The 22,371-nt window shown below is 43.4% G+C and overlaps 2 protein-coding genes across 2 annotated transcripts in view; one reads left to right on the top strand and one right to left on the bottom strand.

Moving 5' to 3' along the window:
- LOC308303306 (carnitine O-palmitoyltransferase 1, liver isoform-like) overlaps positions 1-22,371 on the top strand; it is a 77,344-nt gene that overhangs the window by 44,473 nt on the left and 10,500 nt on the right. Inside the window, exons 8-14 of the mRNA XM_080747651.1 lie at positions 2,856-2,963; positions 7,028-7,115; positions 14,632-14,827; positions 15,299-15,487; positions 16,341-16,446; positions 16,887-17,003; positions 17,133-17,297. Coding sequence (XP_080603777.1) covers positions 2,856-2,963; positions 7,028-7,115; positions 14,632-14,827; positions 15,299-15,487; positions 16,341-16,446; positions 16,887-17,003; positions 17,133-17,297 — 969 coding nt within the window. The remainder of the gene's footprint in view (positions 1-2,855; positions 2,964-7,027; positions 7,116-14,631; positions 14,828-15,298; positions 15,488-16,340; positions 16,447-16,886; positions 17,004-17,132; positions 17,298-22,371) is intronic.
- LOC308303816 (ADP/ATP translocase 2-like) lies at positions 18,911-19,837 on the bottom strand (the record flags this gene model as incomplete). Its single annotated transcript, XM_080748315.1, has 1 exon — positions 18,911-19,837. The coding sequence occupies one exon, from the start codon at positions 19,835-19,837 to the stop codon at positions 18,911-18,913; it is 927 nt and encodes a 308-aa protein (XP_080604441.1).

Below are 22,371 nucleotides of genomic sequence, written 5' to 3'. Positions count from 1 at the left end.
GGCAAGCTAATGGTTTGCCCTTGGTAATTCGATGTATTCTCTATGCAAACCAGCTTTTAAAATTTCCAAGCTGTAAAAAAAGCTTGGACATTTTTAAAGCTGGTTTGCATAGAGAATACATTGAATTACCAAGCAAACCATTAGCTTGGCTTCTCTCAGTGTCAATGCAGCATAACCCTAACCTTAACCTCAGTAACCCTAACTAAATTCGGACTAATGAACCTTCGGACTAATGAACCTTCGGACTTATGGGCAGTCCCCATATTTTCAACACCCGATCGCAACCAAACATAAAACGACTTGTCTTTTAGTTCTACCGGATCTCTTTTCTCCACTAGTCCCTCCCTAACATTTTAGGCTAGTTTTTTATTTGTTGACCGAAATTATCAATACATTTAGTCTTAGTTTTAGCCATCGTTTTTATGTAGTTTTTACTCCGTTTTCATCAGTGAAAAAAAGGTAGTCGCCGAACATTTCTTCGGCATGGCTTTAGTCCATTTAGGCCTAGAACTATTGAATGCTTTAACCAGTGAAAAATAGCAGATATACAAGCTCACAGCGCGGCACCGAGTGCCGCGCTGCAAGCTTGTAGATCTGCTATTTTTTTAAAAGTAGTGAAAATGTGTGCAAATCTTTGAATATATGTATTTTCAAAGCGAACGTTTGTAACTAAAATTTTGCTTCTGGGGGTGGTCCCTGGAACTAGATATTTTGAAATGGGGGCCCGTGGCCAAATAAATATCATTTTGGGGGTCCTTCACATGAAAAGGTTTGAGCACCACTGACTTAGTAGTCTCTCAAGAACAGACTAACTGAGCTCCAGTTGAAGTGAAAAGGACCTTTTCTTTGACGATGGCTGGCCAGATTGCTGACATAGAAACATAGTTTTTTTCCAAAAATCATAGAAGGATTCAAAAGACACTTATAGAATCGGGTCAAAATTCAAATTTTCGCGATTTTTCAAAAATAGCAGATCTACAAGAGCTTGTATATCTGCTATTTTTTATATTTAAAGCATAAAATATTGCGTCATATTGTGTTCAGGCCTAAATGGGTTTAGTCGACAAAATCGACACTGCTTCTTGCTAGGGGTGGGACGATATGAGAATGTCATATCACGATTATTGTGACAAAAAAAAAGATGAATCGATCACGGTGCATGACGGAGGACGATTTCACGATAAATTACATCTCCACGATACGATACGTTTTTCATCACGATAAACGATTATAACGCTTATGGGCTTCTTAAGCCGTGACATCATTTTGTAGTCAGGTGCCAAGCAGATTTATTGTCATTATATGGGCAGTGTTGTGTCCCTCGCTATTTCAACAGATCTGAGACAAAAATAACGACTTAAAGTATAATTCTACCACTTTCCTGTCAATAAGAAAGAGAAGACAAATTAGTTTATAGTAAAAAGATTCACGGGCGCTGGGGCCAGAATGGGGCCAGAATTTCTCCTCCGCCTACAAAATGATGTCAGACTTAACAACCCCATAGTCCCGCAGGCACGTGAACACATAGACATCAGAGCGGGCTTGAGCCCCTGCCCTTTTATCCGTCTCCAGACCATGAATGCTGTTTATACTCTGGTGAAAGAAATGCAAACACCCTTTTTCCCTGCCATACCTGAAGGCAGCATTCAAGAGAACTGCCTTGTCCAAACTCTCCTGAACTCGAATACATTATCTTATGTTCAAAGAATGGCAATATCTGTGTAGAAATCCCAGTACTGACTTGATTATGCTTACTTCAGAGTGGTATCTAGCACCGGGAATAGCCGTCTGCGACGCGTTGTGAGCTTGGAGGTCTGCTATTTTCGATTTTTCACAAAAAAGGCCCTTTTAACCCATTTAGAACAGGTACACATTATTGTGTATCATTATTTTATGCTTTAACTATTGAAAAATAGAAGATATACAAGCTCACAGCGCGGCACCGAGTGCCACGCTGCGAGCTTGTAGATCTGCTATTTTTGAAAAATCGTGAAAATTAGAATTTTGACCCGATTCTATAAGTGTCTTTTGAATCCTTCTAAGGTTTTTTGAAAAACCTATGTTTCTATGTCAGCAATCTGGCCAGCCATCGTCAAAGAAAAGGTCCTTTTCACTTAACTGGAGCTCAGTTAGTCTGTTCTCGAGAGACTACTGTGTCAGTGGTTCTCAAACCTTTTCATGTGAAGGACCCCCAAAATGTTATGTATTTTGGCCATGGACCCCCCCCCCCCCCACCCATTTTCACGACTTTTTCCAAAAATAGCAGATCTACAAGCTAGTGCCGCGCTGCGAGCTTGTAGATCTGCTGTTTTTCACTGGTTAAAGCGTTCAATAGTTCTAGGCCTAATTTAGGGATGGAGCCCTAAACAAGGCTAGCTCGATAACCCGATAACAGATTTATTGAGTACCCGGTATCAATAAGCTTTGGGCTTATCAAGCTTGTTATTGAGCATATTAGTGGCCCATGATGTCATGTTTAAACAATCAAGACAAGAGGCGTTAAAAGAATTATTACAGTACTATCCATAATATAAAGCCATTTTGCCATTTAACACTTATTGCACACTAATGAATGATTGTTTTAGTGATATTAGTGATGTGTTACTTTTGTCAATTGGCATCTTCATAGATGGTGGTCAGCAACAAACTCACAGTCGCAACAACTGTCCAATAAAAAAATATATCAGTTATGTTCTGAATTTGTCGTCTCATATCTTTCCAGAAAACGCTCAATAAGGATCAATAAGGTGCTCATTATCACTAAAAAATTAACGAGCTCCATCCCTAGGCCTAAATGGGTTAAGAAATGTCAGCCCCTGCCTCTCTAACATTCTCTGCACGTCCCTGCTCCCTAGGACTTCCTGTATGTGACTCCCACACCCATCCAGGCAGCCAGGGCGGGCAACACCATCCACGCCTTCTTCCTCTATCGACGGCGACTCAACAGAGAGGAGATCAAACCCGTGAGTCCGTCTGCTCTCCCCACCAATGTTGTTTTTGACAAGACAAATTTCGATTTAGTTTTAGTCACAGTCTTTTGAATATAATGTCATTGAGTTTTAGTCATAATTTAGTCACCTGAAAAGTTTTAGTTTTAGTCTAATTTCAGTCGACTAAATATCATACGTTTTCAGGCGACTGAATCTACAGTTGATTTTGTCAACTAAAATGTATTTTGGCAGGCCTTGATGGCATCGTAATGACTGATTTTTACACTTGGTTCCGTGCTGAAAATAGCCGATCGCGCAACGCGTTGTGAGCTTGTAGATCTGCTATTTCTGGCTAAAGTTCTCAGAATATGGACACTAGGGTTCAGTTGGTTAATATAAAAAAGATGAAACAACAAAAGGTTTCCATCATCCAAAGATTTGGAGGACCCCCTGTAGTAACTCTGAGGACCCCCTAGGGGTCCTGGACCCCCTGTTGAAGACCCTTGAACTACAGTGTGTGTGTGTGTGTGTGTGTGTGTGTGTGTGTGTGTATGTGTGTGTGTGTGTGCGTGCGTGCGTGCGTGCGTGCGTGCGAGAGAGAGAGAGCGCCCTCTGCAAGCTGGAGTATCCATCTCCATTCCCCTTTATATTTTCACACCACGCTCATCCCTCCCCCTTTGTCCCCTTTCTACCTTTCATAAGTGGCGTTTCCATAAAGCCTCTTAATGCGCATTAAGGCTTATTCGCATACATCTTTTTATGGAAACACTTCAAAATTCGAATAAACTTTCATTATCCGCAAAAACCTTTATGCGCTTGGAGGAGGTGTATTTTGAGGCTTTATCGAAAAAACTAAATGCTCATTAGTGGTCCGCCAATAAATACGAATAAATGATGACGTTCTGCCAGGTCCATTGTCCTCCAAGTTAACACTTTTCCCTGCCTACAAAACCTGTTGTTACACACAGAATTCCTCCCGTTTTCACAACGTGCCAGCTGTAGCTCTGCATACAGACAGAACCAGTGGTGGGCAAGGAGGTAGGGAGGGAGGGAGCACTTCGCTGTGTTCTGAGTCGGCTCGTCCGACAGTCGCTAATTTTGAATGACACCCGCAAATGGAAACAGGCTAAATTTGCTTTGTCTTAATGCGCATTTCTGATAATTCGCTTCCTATTTTTTTTATGGAAGGTTTATGGAAACATGACTCCTTTACTTGCTCATTTTGTATTCCTCCATTTTCATTTGACACACCCCACCCGGTTCTGCATTCCCCTCCCTCTGCCAGTGGCGTCAGTTCAGCCAAAGCTAAGGTATGGCAACATGACTGCTGTCTTAAGAAACCAGTCATGTTGCCATACCTTAGCAGCAGGTATGATGAATTTATTTTAAAGATGGGGTGCCATGATTATTTTCTCCCCTAAAACATGATCATAAGGTATTATGATTATACTAGGAGGAAGATTTTATTTTTCTCCAAAAAAAGTGTACAGAAATGTGTTTTAGGTAGCCACACCCACCAGTTCATTAAGTATGCTTGGTTGTCATGGTGGGTGGTGACCCAACTGAGGTTAGCCACACCCACAGTGTTGGGTGAAAGGTAAAAGGGGAGGGGATGATTGTATGATGTCATTAAATCTGTGTCTTTCGACTGGGCCTTCTGACTCCGAGGCTTTCAGCTTTCAGGAAGTAAACTAAAATGCACGGGAAGGCAAATCTGGACATCATAACCCCACCCGGTGGTCTATTAGAGTAATGTTATCTTCATAGACACATACAAAACAGATAAAGTACAAAACTATGGCACCACCTCTTTAAGAAGTACATTGTATTTTTTATCTCCCTGTAGCCTAGGTATGGCAGCTGCCATATCTTGCCATACCCCAGTGTTTCTCAACCACTGTGCCCGGGGACCTTTGGTGTGCCCCTGAGAAGGGTCCCACTGAGCATGCCGTCTAAAAGCTGGAGTATCCATCTCCATTCCCCTTTATATTTTCACACCACGCTCATCCCTCCCCCTTTGTCCCCTTTCTACCTTTCATAAGTGGCGTTTCCATAAAGCCTCTTAATGCGCATTAAGGCTTATTCGCATACATCTTTTTATGGAAACACTTCAAAATTCGAATAAACTTTCATTATCCGCAAAAACCTTTATGCGCTTGGAGGAGGTGTATTTTGAGGCTTTATCGAAAAAACTAAATGCTCATTAGTGGTCCGCCAATAAATACGAATAAATGATGACGTTCTGCCAGGTCCATTGTCCTCCAAGTTAACACTTTTCCCTGCCTACAAAACCTGTTGTTACACACAGAATTCCTCCCGTTTTCACAACGTGCCAGCTGTAGCTCTGCATACAGACAGAACCAGTGGTGGGCAAGGAGGTAGGGAGGGAGGGAGCACTTCGCTGTGTTCTGAGTCGGCTCGTCCGACAGTCGCTAATTTTGAATGACACCCGCAAATGGAAACAGGCTAAATTTGCTTTGTCTTAATGCGCATTTCTGATAATTCGCTTCCTATTTTTTTTATGGAAGGTTTATGGAAACATGACTCCTTTACTTGCTCATTTTGTATTCCTCCATTTTCATTTGACACACCCCACCCGGTTCTGCATTCCCCTCCCTCTGCCAGTGGCGTCAGTTCAGCCAAAGCTAAGGTATGGCAACATGACTGCTGTCTTAAGAAACCAGTCATGTTGCCATACCTTAGCAGCAGGTATGATGAATTTATTTTAAAGATGGGGTGCCATGATTATTTTCTCCCCTAAAACATGATCATAAGGTATTATGATTATACTAGGAGGAAGATTTTATTTTTCTCCAAAAAAAGTGTACAGAAATGTGTTTTAGGTAGCCACACCCACCAGTTCATTAAGTATGCTTGGTTGTCATGGTGGGTGGTGACCCAACTGAGGTTAGCCACACCCACAGTGTTGGGTGAAAGGTAAAAGGGGAGGGGATGATTGTATGATGTCATTAAATCTGTGTCTTTCGACTGGGCCTTCTGACTCCGAGGCTTTCAGCTTTCAGGAAGTAAACTAAAATGCACGGGAAGGCAAATCTGGACATCATAACCCCACCCGGTGGTCTATTAGAGTAATGTTATCTTCATAGACACATACAAAACAGATAAAGTACAAAACTATGGCACCACCTCTTTAAGAAGTACATTGTATTTTTTATCTCCCTGTAGCCTAGGTATGGCAGCTGCCATATCTTGCCATACCCCAGTGTTTCTCAACCACTGTGCCCGGGGACCTTTGGTGTGCCCCTGAGAAGGGTCCCACTGAGCATGCCGTCTAAAAGTGGTATAGATTTGAATGTTTTTTAGTCGTCTAAATATAGACGGTCTACATTTAGACGACTATTAGACATCTATTATGTTATGAATACCTACTCCTCCCGCGGGGGAAATTCAGATATCGCAGCCCAACCCAGCTGCTTTTTATATCAGCTTTGACCCAGCTGAACTCAACCCAGTGACGCCCACAAGGAGTGCAAGGGGGAAGGGGAGCAGTGGTAGCTGGAGTGGGGAATCGTACCTGCGACCTCTGGGGCCTCCGGAGTCCTAGGTGTGGACACTAACCACAAAGCCACCACTGCTCTAATTAGTCGTCTAGTCTAAGTTTAGACAACTAAAAAACGTTCAAATCTATACCACTATTAGACCACTTTTAGACGGCATGCTCAGTGGGGTCAAGTGTGCCCCTTGAAACTGCTTGAAAGCCAGTATTGTATTTATCATTTTAAAAATGATTTAAACTAGTGAAAACAGCCGATCTACAAGCACACAACGCCTCGCACCCGCGAGGCGTTGTGTGCTTGTAGATCTGCTGTTTTCACTACTGTTGTGCGACAGCCTTGTATGATGAAGCAGGGCTTTACTTTGCGAAGAAACGCACACATTTGAAACTTGGAGATACAAGGTTTTTTCCCGAGAGTGACGATATTTACACCCCCGTATTATGTTGGCGTGCCCATGGATTCTCGGGACATGAAAAGTGTGCCCATGCATGCAGAAAAAAGGTTGAGAAACACTGCCATACCCAATTGACACCTCTGCCCCTCCCCCCTCCCTCCCATTTCTCCTCTCATCTCTCCCAGAGTCGTGTTCCAGGCACCGTCATTCCTCTGTGTGCCGCTCAGTGCGAGAGGATGTTCAACACCACACGCACTCCAGGAGAGGAGACCGGTAATCAGACAGACACACGCACACACAAACGCACGCACACACACAGGGGTGTCACACCAAATTCTGGGCCCTGGGTACAGGGATTCACTGCGGGCCCCCCATGCATTAACTATTGAAAAAATTGCAGATATCCCCCCCTTATGACGCCCCTGCACACACACACACACGACCAAGGCGTGCATTATCCCCGGTGCAGTGTCCTAGTGGCCGTGCTCTGCTGACACACTATACTTGTTTAGTAACCACAGCGTCGTTAAAACACCCACTGTTAACCAGCCACGAAACCTGGGGAGGGAACGAGTTCACACATTCTGTGTTGTGAACACAAGACAGGCATACAGGAATCAGTAAGGAAAAAGGGCCTCTCTCTGTGTGTGTGTGTGTGTGTGTGTGTGTGTGTGTGTGTGTGTGTGTGTGTGTGTGTGTGTGTGTGTGTGTGTGTGTGTGTGTGTGTGTGTGTGTGTGTGTGTGTGTGTGTGTGTGTGTGTGTGTGTGTGTGTGTGTGTGTGTGTGAGTGCGTGCACGTGTGTGTGCGTGTGTGTGTGTGTTAGGGCATTAACGACTTGTGATTTTTGCAAGTCGACTCGACTCTGTAAAAAGTTGAGTTGAAGTCGACTTTATCGTTTGATGACGTCATCACATCACACACGACCCCCCAATTATTTTGGGGGGTCCCCAGATGATTGACTTAATGTGCAACATTGTTTTCTCACTCAACTGTAAACAAACCAACATAAAGTTTAAGTGCATAGAGGGTATCTGCACATTTCTAGTGCCAATTTAAGGACTTTTTAGTACCTCTAAAATTACAAATTAAAGTTATACCATGTAACTTTTTTTATAAAACAAATCTTAAAATTGTCCTAACTCTTAAATCGCTAAAGTTTTAGAACACCCACTCCGTTATTTTCAGCTTCTGAAGCCTTCTCTTTATATATTTTCTTCTAGCAGTGACAGGGGCGGGATTTCCCGGCAAAATGACGTCATCATACACTACCGGCCAATCACAGCGAGGGTTATACACTGCCGGCCAATCACAGCGCATCTTGAAGTGGGGTCGCTAGCTATCACAATAGGGCGGCCATATTTGTAGGCGCCCGTGTGTCTCTATCTATACTCGGGTGAAACACTCCGTTTCTCCGGAATTCTGAACGCACAGGAACCAGGGACCCCTCCAAAGATAGATCTCGGCGAGGTGGAGGCAGACGCGGGGGTGACGCGGGGGTGTGAGGCCCGGTCCGCGGCGAAAAACGGCCGAAAGACACGGACGCTACTGACCACTAGTTGAGCAACTTACACAGTATAGCTTTAAACATCCAAATTGTCAAATATATAAAGGCAGAAATTGTGAAAATAGCCGATCTACATGCTCACATGTGAGCATGTAGATCTGCTATCTTCACAATAGAAAGTTTTTCTTTTTTTTTTCAACTTCGACTTTTGACTTTCTCTGGTGGGAGTCGACTTGTGTAATAAAGTCGATTGAGTCGACTTGTCGACTTTTTCGTTAATGCACTTGTCTGATGTCTGAGAGTCACTTAGGGGTGGGCGATATGGAAAAATACAATATCACAATATTCTTCCAAGCTGTATCGCGATACACTATCTTATCACGATTCTTTGTCATGTTGGTTTTTATGGTTATTTCTCAAGTTACTTCACAGTTCAACCACCTACAAGGTAACAAAAACTAAAAGAAAAATGAGTAACAGACCATTTAGACCAGTGGTCCTCAAAGTGGGGTCCAGGGACACTCTGGGTTCCTTTTGGGAGGTCTAAATTTTACCCATACAAGAATGTAACTCTGACAGTATACAAAAGGAACCAAATGGACGCGTACTGTCAGAGTTGAGGGGAGACCTTGACATTTTAAAGTTTGACAACTACTGATTTAGACCAAAATGCAGGTTTAAATGAATCTGCAATGAATCTCTGTATTAACCGTCCAACAGGATTTTTATAAGCCTCCCTCATTGTATCACGATATATACGATATCTCTGAAAAGGCCTATCGTGGAGACATTGTTTCGTCTCATAGATATTTATCACCATATCGCCCGCTCTTAGTCAGTCGCTGAGTCATTACATGTTCGTCCACCACAACCCATAACATCATCCGTCCGCATCTTTCTTTTCGCCTCACCTCGTTGTCGTTCGTCAAGGTTTCTGTACAAAGGCTCCATTTCTCACTAACCTCTTCTCTCTTTCTACAGTAACTTGTTCTGTTCTCTCTCACCCCCCTCTACCTCTCTCCCACACATTCTTTTGGCCCCCTTTTCATCTAATGTTTAACAACACTCGGGTGACTGAAAAAAAATCGCTTCCACTCTGACTGCATTCATCAGTCAAATTGACAGGTAAATTCTCTCCCTTTTGGCCCAGGAGAGCAACACCTCCTCCACTGCTGCCAGCGGGGGTTCTGTTGTCTTCCAAATGTGAATTGGCATTTCAATTGACCTCTCAAATGGGGAGCGCAAAAGGTGTGGAGTTCTCTCCTTGCTTCTGGGAGGGGGAGGAATGGGTGAGACCTGTCTTTATGACCGATAACTAACAGTCAGAGTGGTATAATGGTATATTATTTCATACTTGGGAAACGTTTCAGAAGGGGGAAAAAAAACGAGAACATATGTCTTGCGTATTTAGGAAAAGTCATGGAAGGGGACATTTCTGAGACCTTCACGGGGAGAGTTATTGCACTTTGCGATCTCAAAATCGGTCAAAATGACCTGTTAGTCACCTGTGTGTTATATCCCACCACTCCCTTTGTTTCTGTCTTCATGGCAGGGTTCCCACAGTCATAAAATTCCTGGAAATATTTTGAAATTTGAAAAAAAAAAAAAAAAAAAAAATTCATCAAGGGTCCTGGAAGGTCCTGGAAAAAATAGCTATGCATTGTCTTTGGTTATTGATTTTGTTAATACCTCTGAAATGACAAATTAAACATGGTCCAAATTGTCAAATATTAGAGGCAGAAATTGTGAAAATAGCAGATCTACATGCTCACAACGCCTCGCAACGCGAGGCGTTGTGAGCAGGTAGATCTGTTATTTTCACAATAGAACCGTGTTATACAAAATTCCTCAACTCTTAGTGCTCGTCAGGGTGCCGGGGTCCCCAGTTAAAATATGATTATTTCGGGGGTCACGGCCTGAAAAGGTTGAGAACCACTGGCATACACTACCTGTCTTTGGGCATTGCGCATAGGAGTAAGCGACCTGTTATGGAACTGATTTATTGTTATATAGTCCTGGAAATTGGGTTAAATATTCTGGAGAAGTTTTGGAAAAGTTTTGGAAATTAATTGGTAAAAATGTGTGGGAACCCGGTCATGTGTTCCTCTCTCTCTCTCGCCTCCATTCTTTTCCCTTCTCTTGGTTCCCTTCCCATTTTTTTTGTTTTACCGGTCCCTCTGTCTCTGTCGCTCAGTGGTTGTTGAGGCCTTCGGTTCCTTGCTGCTCCTATCAGTGTGAGCGGATGTTCGACTCGTGTCGAATCCCCGGAACGCTGACAGGTATTATTTACGTTTCCCCGCCCGCCTCCAGTCCTGACTAGCCTCCCCCAAATCCTGATTTCAGATCAGACCCGCACGACACGTGGAGAAGTTTGTGGCGACACTTCCATAGAGGTTAAAGGACAACTTTAGTTTTTTACAACAAGGGTTCATATTTTAGATTGTAATTAAAGAATATAAAATATGAGTGTTAAAATTATTTTATTTACTTCTTTCTATTGTTTTAGAGATTCTTATTTCAGTGGTTGGGGGCATGCGTACAAGTGGCTAAATATGTAATTTTACACAGAATAAGCCCATTCCCAAGATACAACGCAACCTTTCGTGGTTGGATGTGACTTATGGGGGCTAGAAGTGTTACTGTAAATATCAATACAGAAACTGCTGGCTTATTGTGTCTAAAAAGACATATTTAGCCACTTGTACGCATGCCCCCATGCATACGCATGCCCCACATTTTAGCACGGTAAACGCGATAAAACAATAGAACGAAGCAAATGAAAACATTTTAACACTCACTTTTTCTTTTCTCTAATTACAATCTAAAATATGAACCCTTGTTGTAAAAAAACAAAGTTGTCCTTTAAGTTTAGGGTAAGGGTTAGAGATAGGGTTAGTGTCGGAAAGGAGACATGTCAGAAAGGAGACATGTCGGACTGGCGGGGTGTAACCGTTTAGGACATGTCCAACATGCTCCGTGCACATCTGAAGTCAGGATCAGATGCCATACACCACTGCTCCACCTGTACTAACCAAATGCTAAATGGTGACAATAATTATTTAGCTTTAGACAAATGCTATTTCCTGGGATCAATACCTCTAAACCGGATCACATGGCTAGCTCGCCTGATTCCAGGCCAGGCCAGCAATGCGTGGAAGTGTCCCTGAGCAAGACACAGGGTTCCCACGGTCATGAAATTCCTGGAAATATTTTGAAATTTGAAAAATATTTTCCAGTACTGGAAAAGTTTTGGAATTGATCAAGGGTCCTGGAAGGTCCTGGAAAAAAATAGCTATGCATTGTCTGGTTATTGATTTTGTTAATACCTCTGAAATGACAAATTAAACATCGGCCAAATTGTCAAATATTAGAGGCAGAAATTGTGAAAATAGCCGATCTACAATAGTAGATCTGCTATTTTCACAATATAAACGTGTTATAGGCCTACACAATTCCTCAACTGTTAGTGCTCGTCAGGGTGCCGGGTCCCTTCTGGAATCCTGTGCGGTCGACGCACAGGATTCCAGAAGTGTAGCGCTTATTCGCTCTTGTATCAAACTGGTACTCGAAACGTTCTTAGAATTTAATATATATTTTCTAAAGTAAATATGGGGGCGGCTGTAAAAAAAAGGGAAGAATAAAAAAGAAAAAAAAGAGGAGGAGGATAAAGATACCAAAAGGAGAGAGAAGAAAGGGTGGATGAGGTACAATGTGCGGTATCCTCCTTGTCAAGCTCGACGTTGGGCATTTGGACCTATACATGGAGAAATGGAGCGAACCTGTTTGGCCTAAACATGGAGATGTAGTACAGAATGACTCATATATGGGCATAAAAAGTATGTCATGTGACATCACTTCCTGTACAGACAGTCAGACAGACAGCCATTGACTCCGGCCTAACAATGGCTACTGTCTATGACGGTAGTCCCATATGACATGATGGACTGGACTATCTACATATATAGTGTTCTCCACATCTCCATGTTTAGGCCCTATCGCTCACACCCTAGGTGGGGTTGGCGATAGGGCCTTTCTGTGTGGAGTTTGCATGTTCTCCCCGTGTCTCCTAGGGTTGATACCCTCACAAAACATGAACAAACTCCCCCCAGAATGACAACAACTAGAATCGTCAGAGAAACGCTGTGGTTGGCCAGATGGTCAAGAATTGGCGCGACCTCGCCCTTTAGGGTGAGGTCGCATGTCACCCTGAGGTCGCATTCCACCCTCAGGTGTCTTACTAGTTGTTATATAGTCCTGGAAATTGGGTTAAATATTCTTTCGGGCAGGTGGAGTTTGCTTTCAGTGTAGTAGTGCTTACTAGGGTGTTACCGGTGTTACCGGTGAGCGAGCACAACACAGAGTACTTTACTTGCACACCGATAACACGTTAAATAAAAAGAAAACGCATCCGCTGCTCTGCTCTGCCCCGAGGAGCGCAGTAGAAATGTGACATTCGCCAACGATTCCGCTCCTTTTGAACAGCTCTTTTAAATGAACGATGGGATTCGGTTCTCAATCGTGGGAGGCCGGGAGCTGTTCCTTGTGTGGGAGTGTCGAGAACAGATTCAGAATCAACGGATCATCCACGGGGCGAGGCACAGCCCATCAGACTGCATGATGTCTTGTCCCCACTCACAGGGCACGTTCCAGGAGACTAGTTGTGGATTTATAATGTCACCGTTACCGATAACCGCGGTGTTGACACGGACGATATTTTCGGTGTTAAAAATCTCATACCGTTGCAACCCTAGTGCTTACCCATATACCCTCTCTCCAGTGTTGGGTAACGTTACTTTTAAAAGTCACTTGTTACGTTACAGCGTTAACTTTTACAAGGCAAACTCACACATTGTGCGACAAATGAATGTAAACACGGCTAGTAATACCGTCACTCGTGTGCGACCCACAAAAGTGGTGACCCATTGAATACGGTAGACTAGATTGCAAGGCATCGGTCACCGATTTCCGTGTAACACTCGGGTGCGACCTTGCGTGCACGTCTCCGCCGACAGAGACAAGCTCCTTTATCGGGAAACAGCGCAAATGCGTCAGATGGATTCTTTTTTCCTTTCTGGCAACCGAAAGAACAGGGAAATATAGGCCTTCAATGTAACTAAGTAGCGCCATTATTTTGGAAAAGTTAACCAAGTAACTAACTACTAAATTGCAAAACCAACTTGTTAGTTTCAACAAATTGTACAGTATATACCTTTTTTGCATGGTCTTCCTTGACATGAGCTCTTTTTCTTTCTGTCTTTTCTCTGTATCTGAGCTGCGGTGATCACTCTCGTCCCGAACTCGGGACACTTTTTGCACATTTTGCTCTCACTACGCGGTTGCGGTTGGATGGTAGATGTATCTGTGTCTGTGGTTTGGCCCACGGCGCTGCCTGTAGAGAAGCCGTGGTTGCCGTGGCTGCCTGTAGAGAAGAAGTGGTTTCCTGTGTGTGTTTTTGAGGCCCAGACGAGTGCCTCTGATATACGTAGGTATTACACTGTGCGTGCATGCATTGCACACCATGGGAGGGAAGAGAAAAAGTGGAAGCCCAATATCGGTCTATACTATTTGCTCACTGCTGCATGTTCTTGCATTCATGTATGGTCAAACCAGCACTTAAGATTCCTCAGACCTATTATGACAATTGAAGTTAAATTGAGTTCAGCTGAAAGAAGCCAGTCATGAAGCAGAGGAATATCTCTGCCAGCATCTAGTACTGTGGACCTACTGTATACAGGGGCCTGGATTGTGTTGGCTATACACATTTGTGTGCAAGTTGCATTTAGTTGACAATTTCATCCTGAGTAATATGGCAGTGGTTACTATTAATGGACACATTGGTTGTTTTTGCAGGTATCAAACCTGTGATATTTCTATTCCACGATAGTCCCTCAAACCACTAGTTTTATGGCTAGTTGGCCACCAGACTAGCTTTTGGCTCCTTTACAGTACTTTTTAACTTTTTTAGCAAAATCTCAGGCAGTTGACTTGTGATAATCACTTTGCTCTGACTATGCCCACGTTTTTTCTTTCTATCTTTCTTTCTTTTTTTTCTCTTGTTTTTTTGTTTTTAAATTAATGCCCTACTTCGTCATACTACAGTGTCTCACAAAAGTAGCACAAATAGCAGATCTACAAGCTCAGAACTTGGCGCATACTTTTTAATTTGAATCCCGAAAAGTAATAGTCTAGTTTTTGTCACGATAACCGTGATGTGACATTTTCATACCGTCCCATCCCTAAATCACGCTAGACCTTTCTTTCTGTCTCTCTCTCTCGGCGTGAAGACACGGTGCAGCACTGGCAGGACAGCGAGTACGTGGCCGTGTACCACCGAGGACGCTACTTCCGGCTGTGGGTGTACCACGCGGGGCGGCTCCTGTCCCCCCGGGAGATCGAATCCCAGATCCAGAAGATCCTGGACGACGACTCGCCCCCTGCCGCCGGGGAGGAGAAGCTGGGTGCCCTGACCGCCGGAGACAGGTACGGTACATGTTGTCCACGCCGTTCTGTTCTACGATACAATGTCTCCACCATATGCCTTTTCAGAGATATTATATATCTTGATACAATGAGGGAGCCTTATAAAAAATCCTGTTGAAATGTCAATTCAGAGATGCATTGTAGAATCCATTTAAATCTGCATTTTGGTCTAAATCAGTGGTTCTCAAACTTTACAATGTCAAGGTCTCGCCTGACAGTATACAAATACAAATGAAACCAAATGGACCCGTAAGGAGTTTGGACAAGGCAATTCTCTTGAATGCTGCCTTCAGGTATGGCATGGGAAGGGGGGCATTTGCATTTCTTTCACCATAGTAAAAACTCCATTCATGGTCTGGAGAGGGCACTCTTTAGAGACAGATAAAACATCAGGGGTTCAAGCCCCATTTGATTGCTATGTATGCACATGCCTGGTGGCAGTAATGGTTTCTCTTCTGGTTCATTTCCCAGAGTTCCATGGGCCAAGGCCAGGAAGGAGTACTTCAGCAGCGGGGTGAACAAGCGCTCGCTGGACTGCATCGAGAGAGCCGCCTTCTTTGTGACCCTGGATGACGACGAGCAAGGCATGATGGGAGAGGACCCGGCGGCCAGTCTAGACCGCTACGCCAAGTCCCTGCTCCACGGGAAATGTTACGACAGGTACCGAGCCGGGGTTTGGTGAAAAGCTTATTAAAACCCATTTAGGCCTAGAATTATTTTATGCTTTAACTATTAAAAAATGTAATAATCAAACCTCGGTTGAAGCGGTGAATTTTTATTCTATGTGTTCTAGAGCTGTGAAATCTGTGTTCTAGATCTATACATTCTGTGTTCTAGATCTATACATTCTGTGTTCTAGATCTATACATTCTGTGTTCTAGATCTATACATTCTGTGTTCTAGATCTATACATTCTGTGTTCTAGATCTATACATTCTGTGTTCTAGATCTATACATTCTGTGTTCTAGATCTATATTCCATGTGCTTTAGATCTATATTTTTATGAATTCTGAATGATTTTGTCTGGAGGGCCAAATTAGCATGTGAAGCTGCATGCACTGGACATGTACAGGACACACAAAGCCACTCCTTGAGAATCTATGGGAATCCTCAAAAAAACATGTACGTGACAGACAAACCACTCCGCTTCAAAAATAGCAGATATACTAGCTCACAGCGCGGCACTAGGTGCCGTGCTGTGAGCTCTTGATCGCGTCTTGATTGTTCAAACATGACGTCATGGGCCGCTATGCTCAATAACAAGCCTGATAAGCCCAAAGCTTATTGATGCCGGGTACTCAATACATGTTTGTAGCAGGCCCTTGTTTCGATCTCCATCCCTACTGATGTATATCGAGCGCACACAAAGCAGAGAGTCCCGCTTCAATCTGAAGGGGTCACTGTACATTATCTTTTGCATAGACTAGTAACAATTATGTAATAAAATAGAGATGTGGACATTTCTCCTATGTGGGCTCAGCCAATTAACTGGTTTGTTTCGGTGTCACACAGGTGGTTCGACAAGTCCTTCTCAGTTGTGATCTACAAGAACGGGAAGAACGGCCTGAACGCAGAACATTCGTGGGCCGACGCGCCGGTCGTTGCTCACCTATGGGAGGTTAGTGACCAATGGCGTCAGTTCAGCAAAAAGCTAAGGTATGGCAACATGACTGGTGTCTTGCACGCTCGCAAGACACCGGTCATGTTGCCATACCTTAGCAACAGGCATGATGATGTGTATTTACTATCAGTGCATAGTATTATTTTACTGAAGGCACAAGTAAACAACTGACTGCAACACTAGAAAAAAATGTGCAGCTGCTGCCATAATTAACAATAATACATTGCACCTGTGCTGATCTACTGAACCTGTTTGTCAAGATAGTGAGGATACAAGAAATGATTTAACAATTTATACTTTAAAAAAAGGTAGTAGACGATTTTGCAAAACAATTTGCGATCTTCTCAAATAATTGTGTTTTGACCGTTTGGTGTAATAATTGTGAAGGGCTAATATGAAAGAAGACTATTGATTAAGCTTCTCTTTTCCTTTCCCAGTATGTTCTGGCCACAGACAGTTTCCAGCTGGGGTACAATGAGGAGGGCCACTGTAAAGGAGAGGTGGATCCTTCTTTACTACGACCACAGAAGCTCAACTGGGACATTTCCCCAGAGGTGGGCGCTCCATTCCTTCATTTAATTAATTTGTTTTTTTACATTTTCAAATCAATTCAGCCAAAAAGGTCACAACGTAATTGTGTGCGTGCGCGTGTGCGTGCGTGTGTGTCCGTGTGTCCATCCCAGTGTCAGGAGCAGGTCTCCCGGTCTCTGGCGGTGGCCCAGGCGCTGGCGGACGATGTGGACTTTCACGTCTTCTCCTTCCGGGACTTTGGCAAGGGAAGGATCAAGAGGTGTAGGATCAGCCCCGACGCCTTCATTCAGCTGGCTCTCCAGTTGGCTTACTTCAGGGTGAGACACGCACGCACGCACACACACACACAGTAGAGGTGGAAAGAGTACTGAAAAATCCTACTCGGAGTAAGAGTACTGTTACTTTTTTGTTTGTTGAACAAGTGGTGTCAACGCGCGCGAGATAGGCAAGTTGGGCATGTAGAGTCTGCCCCCTTATTTCTCACGCCCCCACAGGCCGCACAGTGGGACACGGAATTTGGCCGTGAACACCGGCCATAGAAACTGCTGCTCGTGTACACCTATTCCTATAATAATAATAATAATATATTGTATTATCTGGAATTTATACTCAAACATTCTTTACATGTGTGTGAGGGCCTGGGGGAGAACAAATAAGAGAACAGGTGATGGTGACTTGACTAGGATGGAATAATGTTGCTCTATCCGTCTATATCAGGACATATCTTAGGTTAGTGGTTCTCAACCTTTTCAGGCTGCGACCCCCAAAATAATAATATTTTAACTGTGGACCCCCACCCTGACAAGCACTTGGAATTTGTAATGACCCGCAAAAGGTGGTCCAGGGACCAGGTCAATACATATTATCACACGGAAACCAAGTTGCAAAAATACAAAAGATTTATTACAATCGGCAGGTGTGGTACAAAACTTCTCTTTTCTTTATATAATATCAAAACTCTGTATCAAAAATAGATGCGTATGAATATATATATATAGAGTCAGGTGGTATTATCTCATATCTAGAATAATATATATCATACTACAGTTCTTTGATATCAGTTAGAATGAGGAGGAGTAGTCAATAGTAGTAGTAGTAGCAAGCAATAGTAGTGACCCAAGCAATAGTAGTGACCCAAACAAAGCAAAAGAAACAAAATAATAATAAGCTACAGAAAAGGAAACGAAAAGTACTCAACTGAATTCAAATAACCTTTCCGAAGGGTTTCAACCAAGTCCAAATCCAAACACAAAAGAAAACCCTCCCTCTCCGCCCACCCAAAACGTTGGGGACATCACAGGTGGTTGGCAGCCAGCAGTCTTCAATAACTCATTAATCCCAATAATCAGAATACCCATCATAATAATAATACCACAGGCCTTTAGGCCTGACAGAATTGTAGGAGGCATTACATTAGTTTGACTGTTCCTTAGCATATCTACATGCTCACAATGCCAGAGGTGTTGCGACTTGTGAGCATGTAGATCTGCTATTTTCACAATGTTGGCCTCTATTACGTATTTGACAATTTTGGCCTATTTTTGACCAGAGGTACTAAAAAGCCTGAAAAAAAAATTAACACACACGTACGTTTTCCATTGACCAGTGAGGTAAATAAAACTTTTAAAAAGGAGATTCCTTGAGTGCTGGCAACTTCTTCATCGTCTCATGCGGCTTTCTGCTCTGTTCCAGGCATCTTTCTCTAATGTACAGTACCTCAACAGATCTATTTTTTGTGGAATTTTATTTTAAGAACACAGATTTATGTTGGCTGTTAACTGGTAGGAGGGCTTTCCATTTCGTCTCCACTGAAGTAACGGATATGTAGTATGTCCAACATGTCCCGTTTCGCAAAGTGAACCTTTTTCATCATTATCCATCTTTGTGCAATGGTCCAAAACAGAGCGAATTGAGGGGGTCGCCAAATAATTTAAATGTTTTCAAGTACAACTTTCTTCATCTCGTCGTATAACACCAGGACAAAAGCACCACCCATGCCTCGGAAAACATTGGACAAGCCTCCCTTGTAGAAAGCCTTGAGACCCTCGTCACATGCAATCTTTCGCCAGCAGTCAAGGGTCCCTGTGTACATGATGTCAGGTCCTTTGCACCCAGACTGCATCATCATGCGCCTACGAACAGTATCGAAGGGGTAGGACAACAGGCCGGCGACGGCGGTCACAGGCTGGGCGATTGCCCAGCTGACCAAGATGTTATTTTTCTTGCTTTCCGGAACCATACCCTTGATTGTGTTGTACAAACCAAAGTAGGAGGCCCTGTAGATAGTGATGCCCTGCATAGACACGCCAAAGCCCTCGTAGAGGCTGAAGGCCGGGTAGAGGCCTCTAGGACCGTCTGACTTGAAGATCTTCACCAGGAAGTCTACCAGACCGTTGAACTCTCTGCTGGCGCCGGCCTTGGCAGCATCGACGGTCAGACGGGTTCTGGCAACGTCAAGTGGGTAGACGAAACCCATGGTTGTGGCTCCAGCCGCGCCACCAATTGCCAGGTTGCCGGCGAAATATCTCAAGAACCCGGTCTTCTCGTCAACACCATCAAGGAGGATCTTCTTGTACATGTCATTGAAGGCGAAGTTGAGAATCTGAGTGGGGAAGTATCTGTTGACATTGACTAGGTTACCTCTCCAGAAGGAGAGGAAGCCCTGCTCCTTGTGGATGCGGACCAAGCAATCTATGATCCCCTTGTACTGCTTATCTGCTGCGATCTGCTTCCTGACATGCTGGACCTGAAGGAGAAGCTTCACTCTCTCGATGGGGGCGACGGCGGACTTACAGATGGCAGCTGAGACACCACCAGCCAAAAGGTCCTTGGCATATGATTCAATCGCTTCCTTCATGATTGTATAATGAGAAGCCCTTTTGGTCCTGCCGTTGTGGAGCTGCTCACACAGTATAGGCCTGCAATGTAACAACAATGCAACAGTTATTACAAAAGTTTTTCAGATGTGACTTTTAAACTGGTCACGCACAGTATAGTCCTGCAATGTAAACAGGCCCGGATTGACAGTAGGGAGTAGGGGGACGATTCCCGGTGGACTGCGCCGCGCCGCCCCCCACCCCCCCCCAAAAAAAAAAAAAAAAAAAAAAAAAGGAAAAAAGAAATACCCCTAGCCTCAGGCCAGCTACAGCCAGTGCAGCACAGCGCTTGATTGCGCTTTACTAGTGCAAAAACTGGCCTGGTGCCTCCTGAAAAAAATAAAAAGATCCCCCCCTAAAAGTGCCATTCCTACCCACTGCCATTCCTACTGAGGTTAGGGTTAGGGTTAGGGTTAGGGTCAGGGTTGTCAACATTGGACTGTCAGAATCCAGGAGATCTATTTTTGGGGGGTGCGCGGAACTCTCCAAACGGGGTCTGGGGGGTCCTCTCCCCAAAACGTATTAGATATATTGTCCTGTGTTCTGTTGAATTTTGTGCATGTTTGATACATTTATCAGGCTTACTTTACTAGCATGTGTACAATTTCAGCCTAATATGCCAAATGTAGGTGTATAGATCTGATGACAGAAGCAAAGTAAGACATCTTTAATGATGTCTCATCTGTAAGTCATTACTTAAGTGAATATCTATATGATCTTGCATGCATTGCCCCCACCCCTAAAGCGGGTCCTCCCCCAGAACATTTTTAACATAGTAGATTTAATCTCCTGTGTTCTGGTGAATTTTGTGCATGTTTGATACTTTTATCAGGCTTGCTTTACTAGCATGGGTACAATTTCAGCCTTAAAATGCCAAATGTTGGTGTACAGATTTGATGACTGAAGCAATCTGTATGATCTTTCTTGCATGCATTGCCCCCACCTCTAATAGTAGATGTCATTTCCTGTGTTCTGGTGAATTTTGGGAGTTTGATACAAAATCCAGGAGAAATCCAGGAGATTTGCCAATCCAGGAGACTCCCAGGAGAGGGGTTCAAAATCCAGGAGACTCCTGGGAAATCCAGGAGAGTTGACAAGCCTGGTTAGGGTTAGGGTTAGGGTTTGGGTTAGGGTTAGGGTTTGGGTTAGGGGTTAGGGGTTAGGGTTAGGGTTAGGGTTAGGGTTTGGGTTAGGGTTAGGGTTAGGGTTAGGGATGGCAGTAGGAATGGCAGTGGGTAGGAATGGCAGTGGGTAGGAATGGCACTTTTAGGAATGGCAATGTGTACCCCTTCCTGCAGTCTTACTGCAAGAACAACAGTGTATCACAAAACCACAAGTTACTCAACGACACAAATGAGTAACTTGTGGTTTTGAGATACACTGTTGTTCTTCCTGCAGTAAGACTGCAGGAAGAACAACAGTGTATCACAAAACCACAAGTTACTCAGAAGTTTCCCCGGGTACGGGCCACATAGCCAGCAGCAGATGTGTCGTTTCCCCAACCCTTTCATTGATATAATTATATATTGTTTTGTCTGGAATAAAATATTGCACATGCGATTTATTTTGATTAATTCATTGATTAACTCTTATTTTACAGTATAAACTAGAATTCAAACAACCATAAAACCACAGTAACAACACACTCTCTCCCAGGGTTTACTCGCACCATAACACTGAATCGTTTCCATGTTGAATTGTTTTTGTATATTTTCTGACATTTTCAAAAATAGTGGAAATAGCAGATCTACAAGCTCAAAACACGTCGCAATGCGACCCGCTGTGAGCATGTAGATCAGCTAATTTCCACTGTCAATGTTCTTTTTTATGTATAAAGTTGTCATATATGTCAGTCATTTCTTTGTATATTCAGGTTATGTTTCATATCTGCCATTAAGCCTACAAGCCAAACAGAAATGTAATTGTCAACGACAAAAACACAATTAAATCATTAATCGCAATTGTTTGAGTGACAATTAATCGCCATGTAAAATGTCATAATCGTGACAAGCCTGGTCGCAAGTCACCACCACGATAACCACGACTGTCTGCTTCAGGACTTCTGACAGTAGCCCATGCCTTCAGTCTACAGACTACAGTAAACTAGAGGTCAGAGTCAGTACAACTATTGTTCCAGTTAAGTTACAGTAGGTAACAGTTGTCCTAGGTTACAGTAGTCCTTGTCAAACGACCGCTGTGTGTCTCAAGTTGAGAGCAACCGGCACAAAGAAATGAATGACTTTTTTGCAACGACATGGTAGGGGTAGGCGATATAGTGATAAATATCGTTGAGACGATACAATGTCTCCACGATATTCCTTTTCAGAGATATTGTATATATTGTGATACAATGTGGGAGGGAGCCTTATAAAAAAATCTTTTTTTATAAATCGTTGAATTGTTCATTCATTTCAGAATCCATTTATACCTGCATTTTGGTCTAAATCAGTGGTTCAAACATTAGTCAAGGTCTCCCCTTAACTCTGACAGAAAATTTGTGCAAGTCTTAATATTT

Source organism: Nannobrachium achirus (assembly GCF_963921795.1).
Source record: "Nannobrachium achirus genome assembly, chromosome: 18".
Classification (NCBI taxonomy): Eukaryota; Metazoa; Chordata; class Actinopteri; order Myctophiformes; family Myctophidae; genus Nannobrachium; species Nannobrachium achirus.
This window is presented reverse-complemented; position numbering and strand designations above follow the sequence as displayed.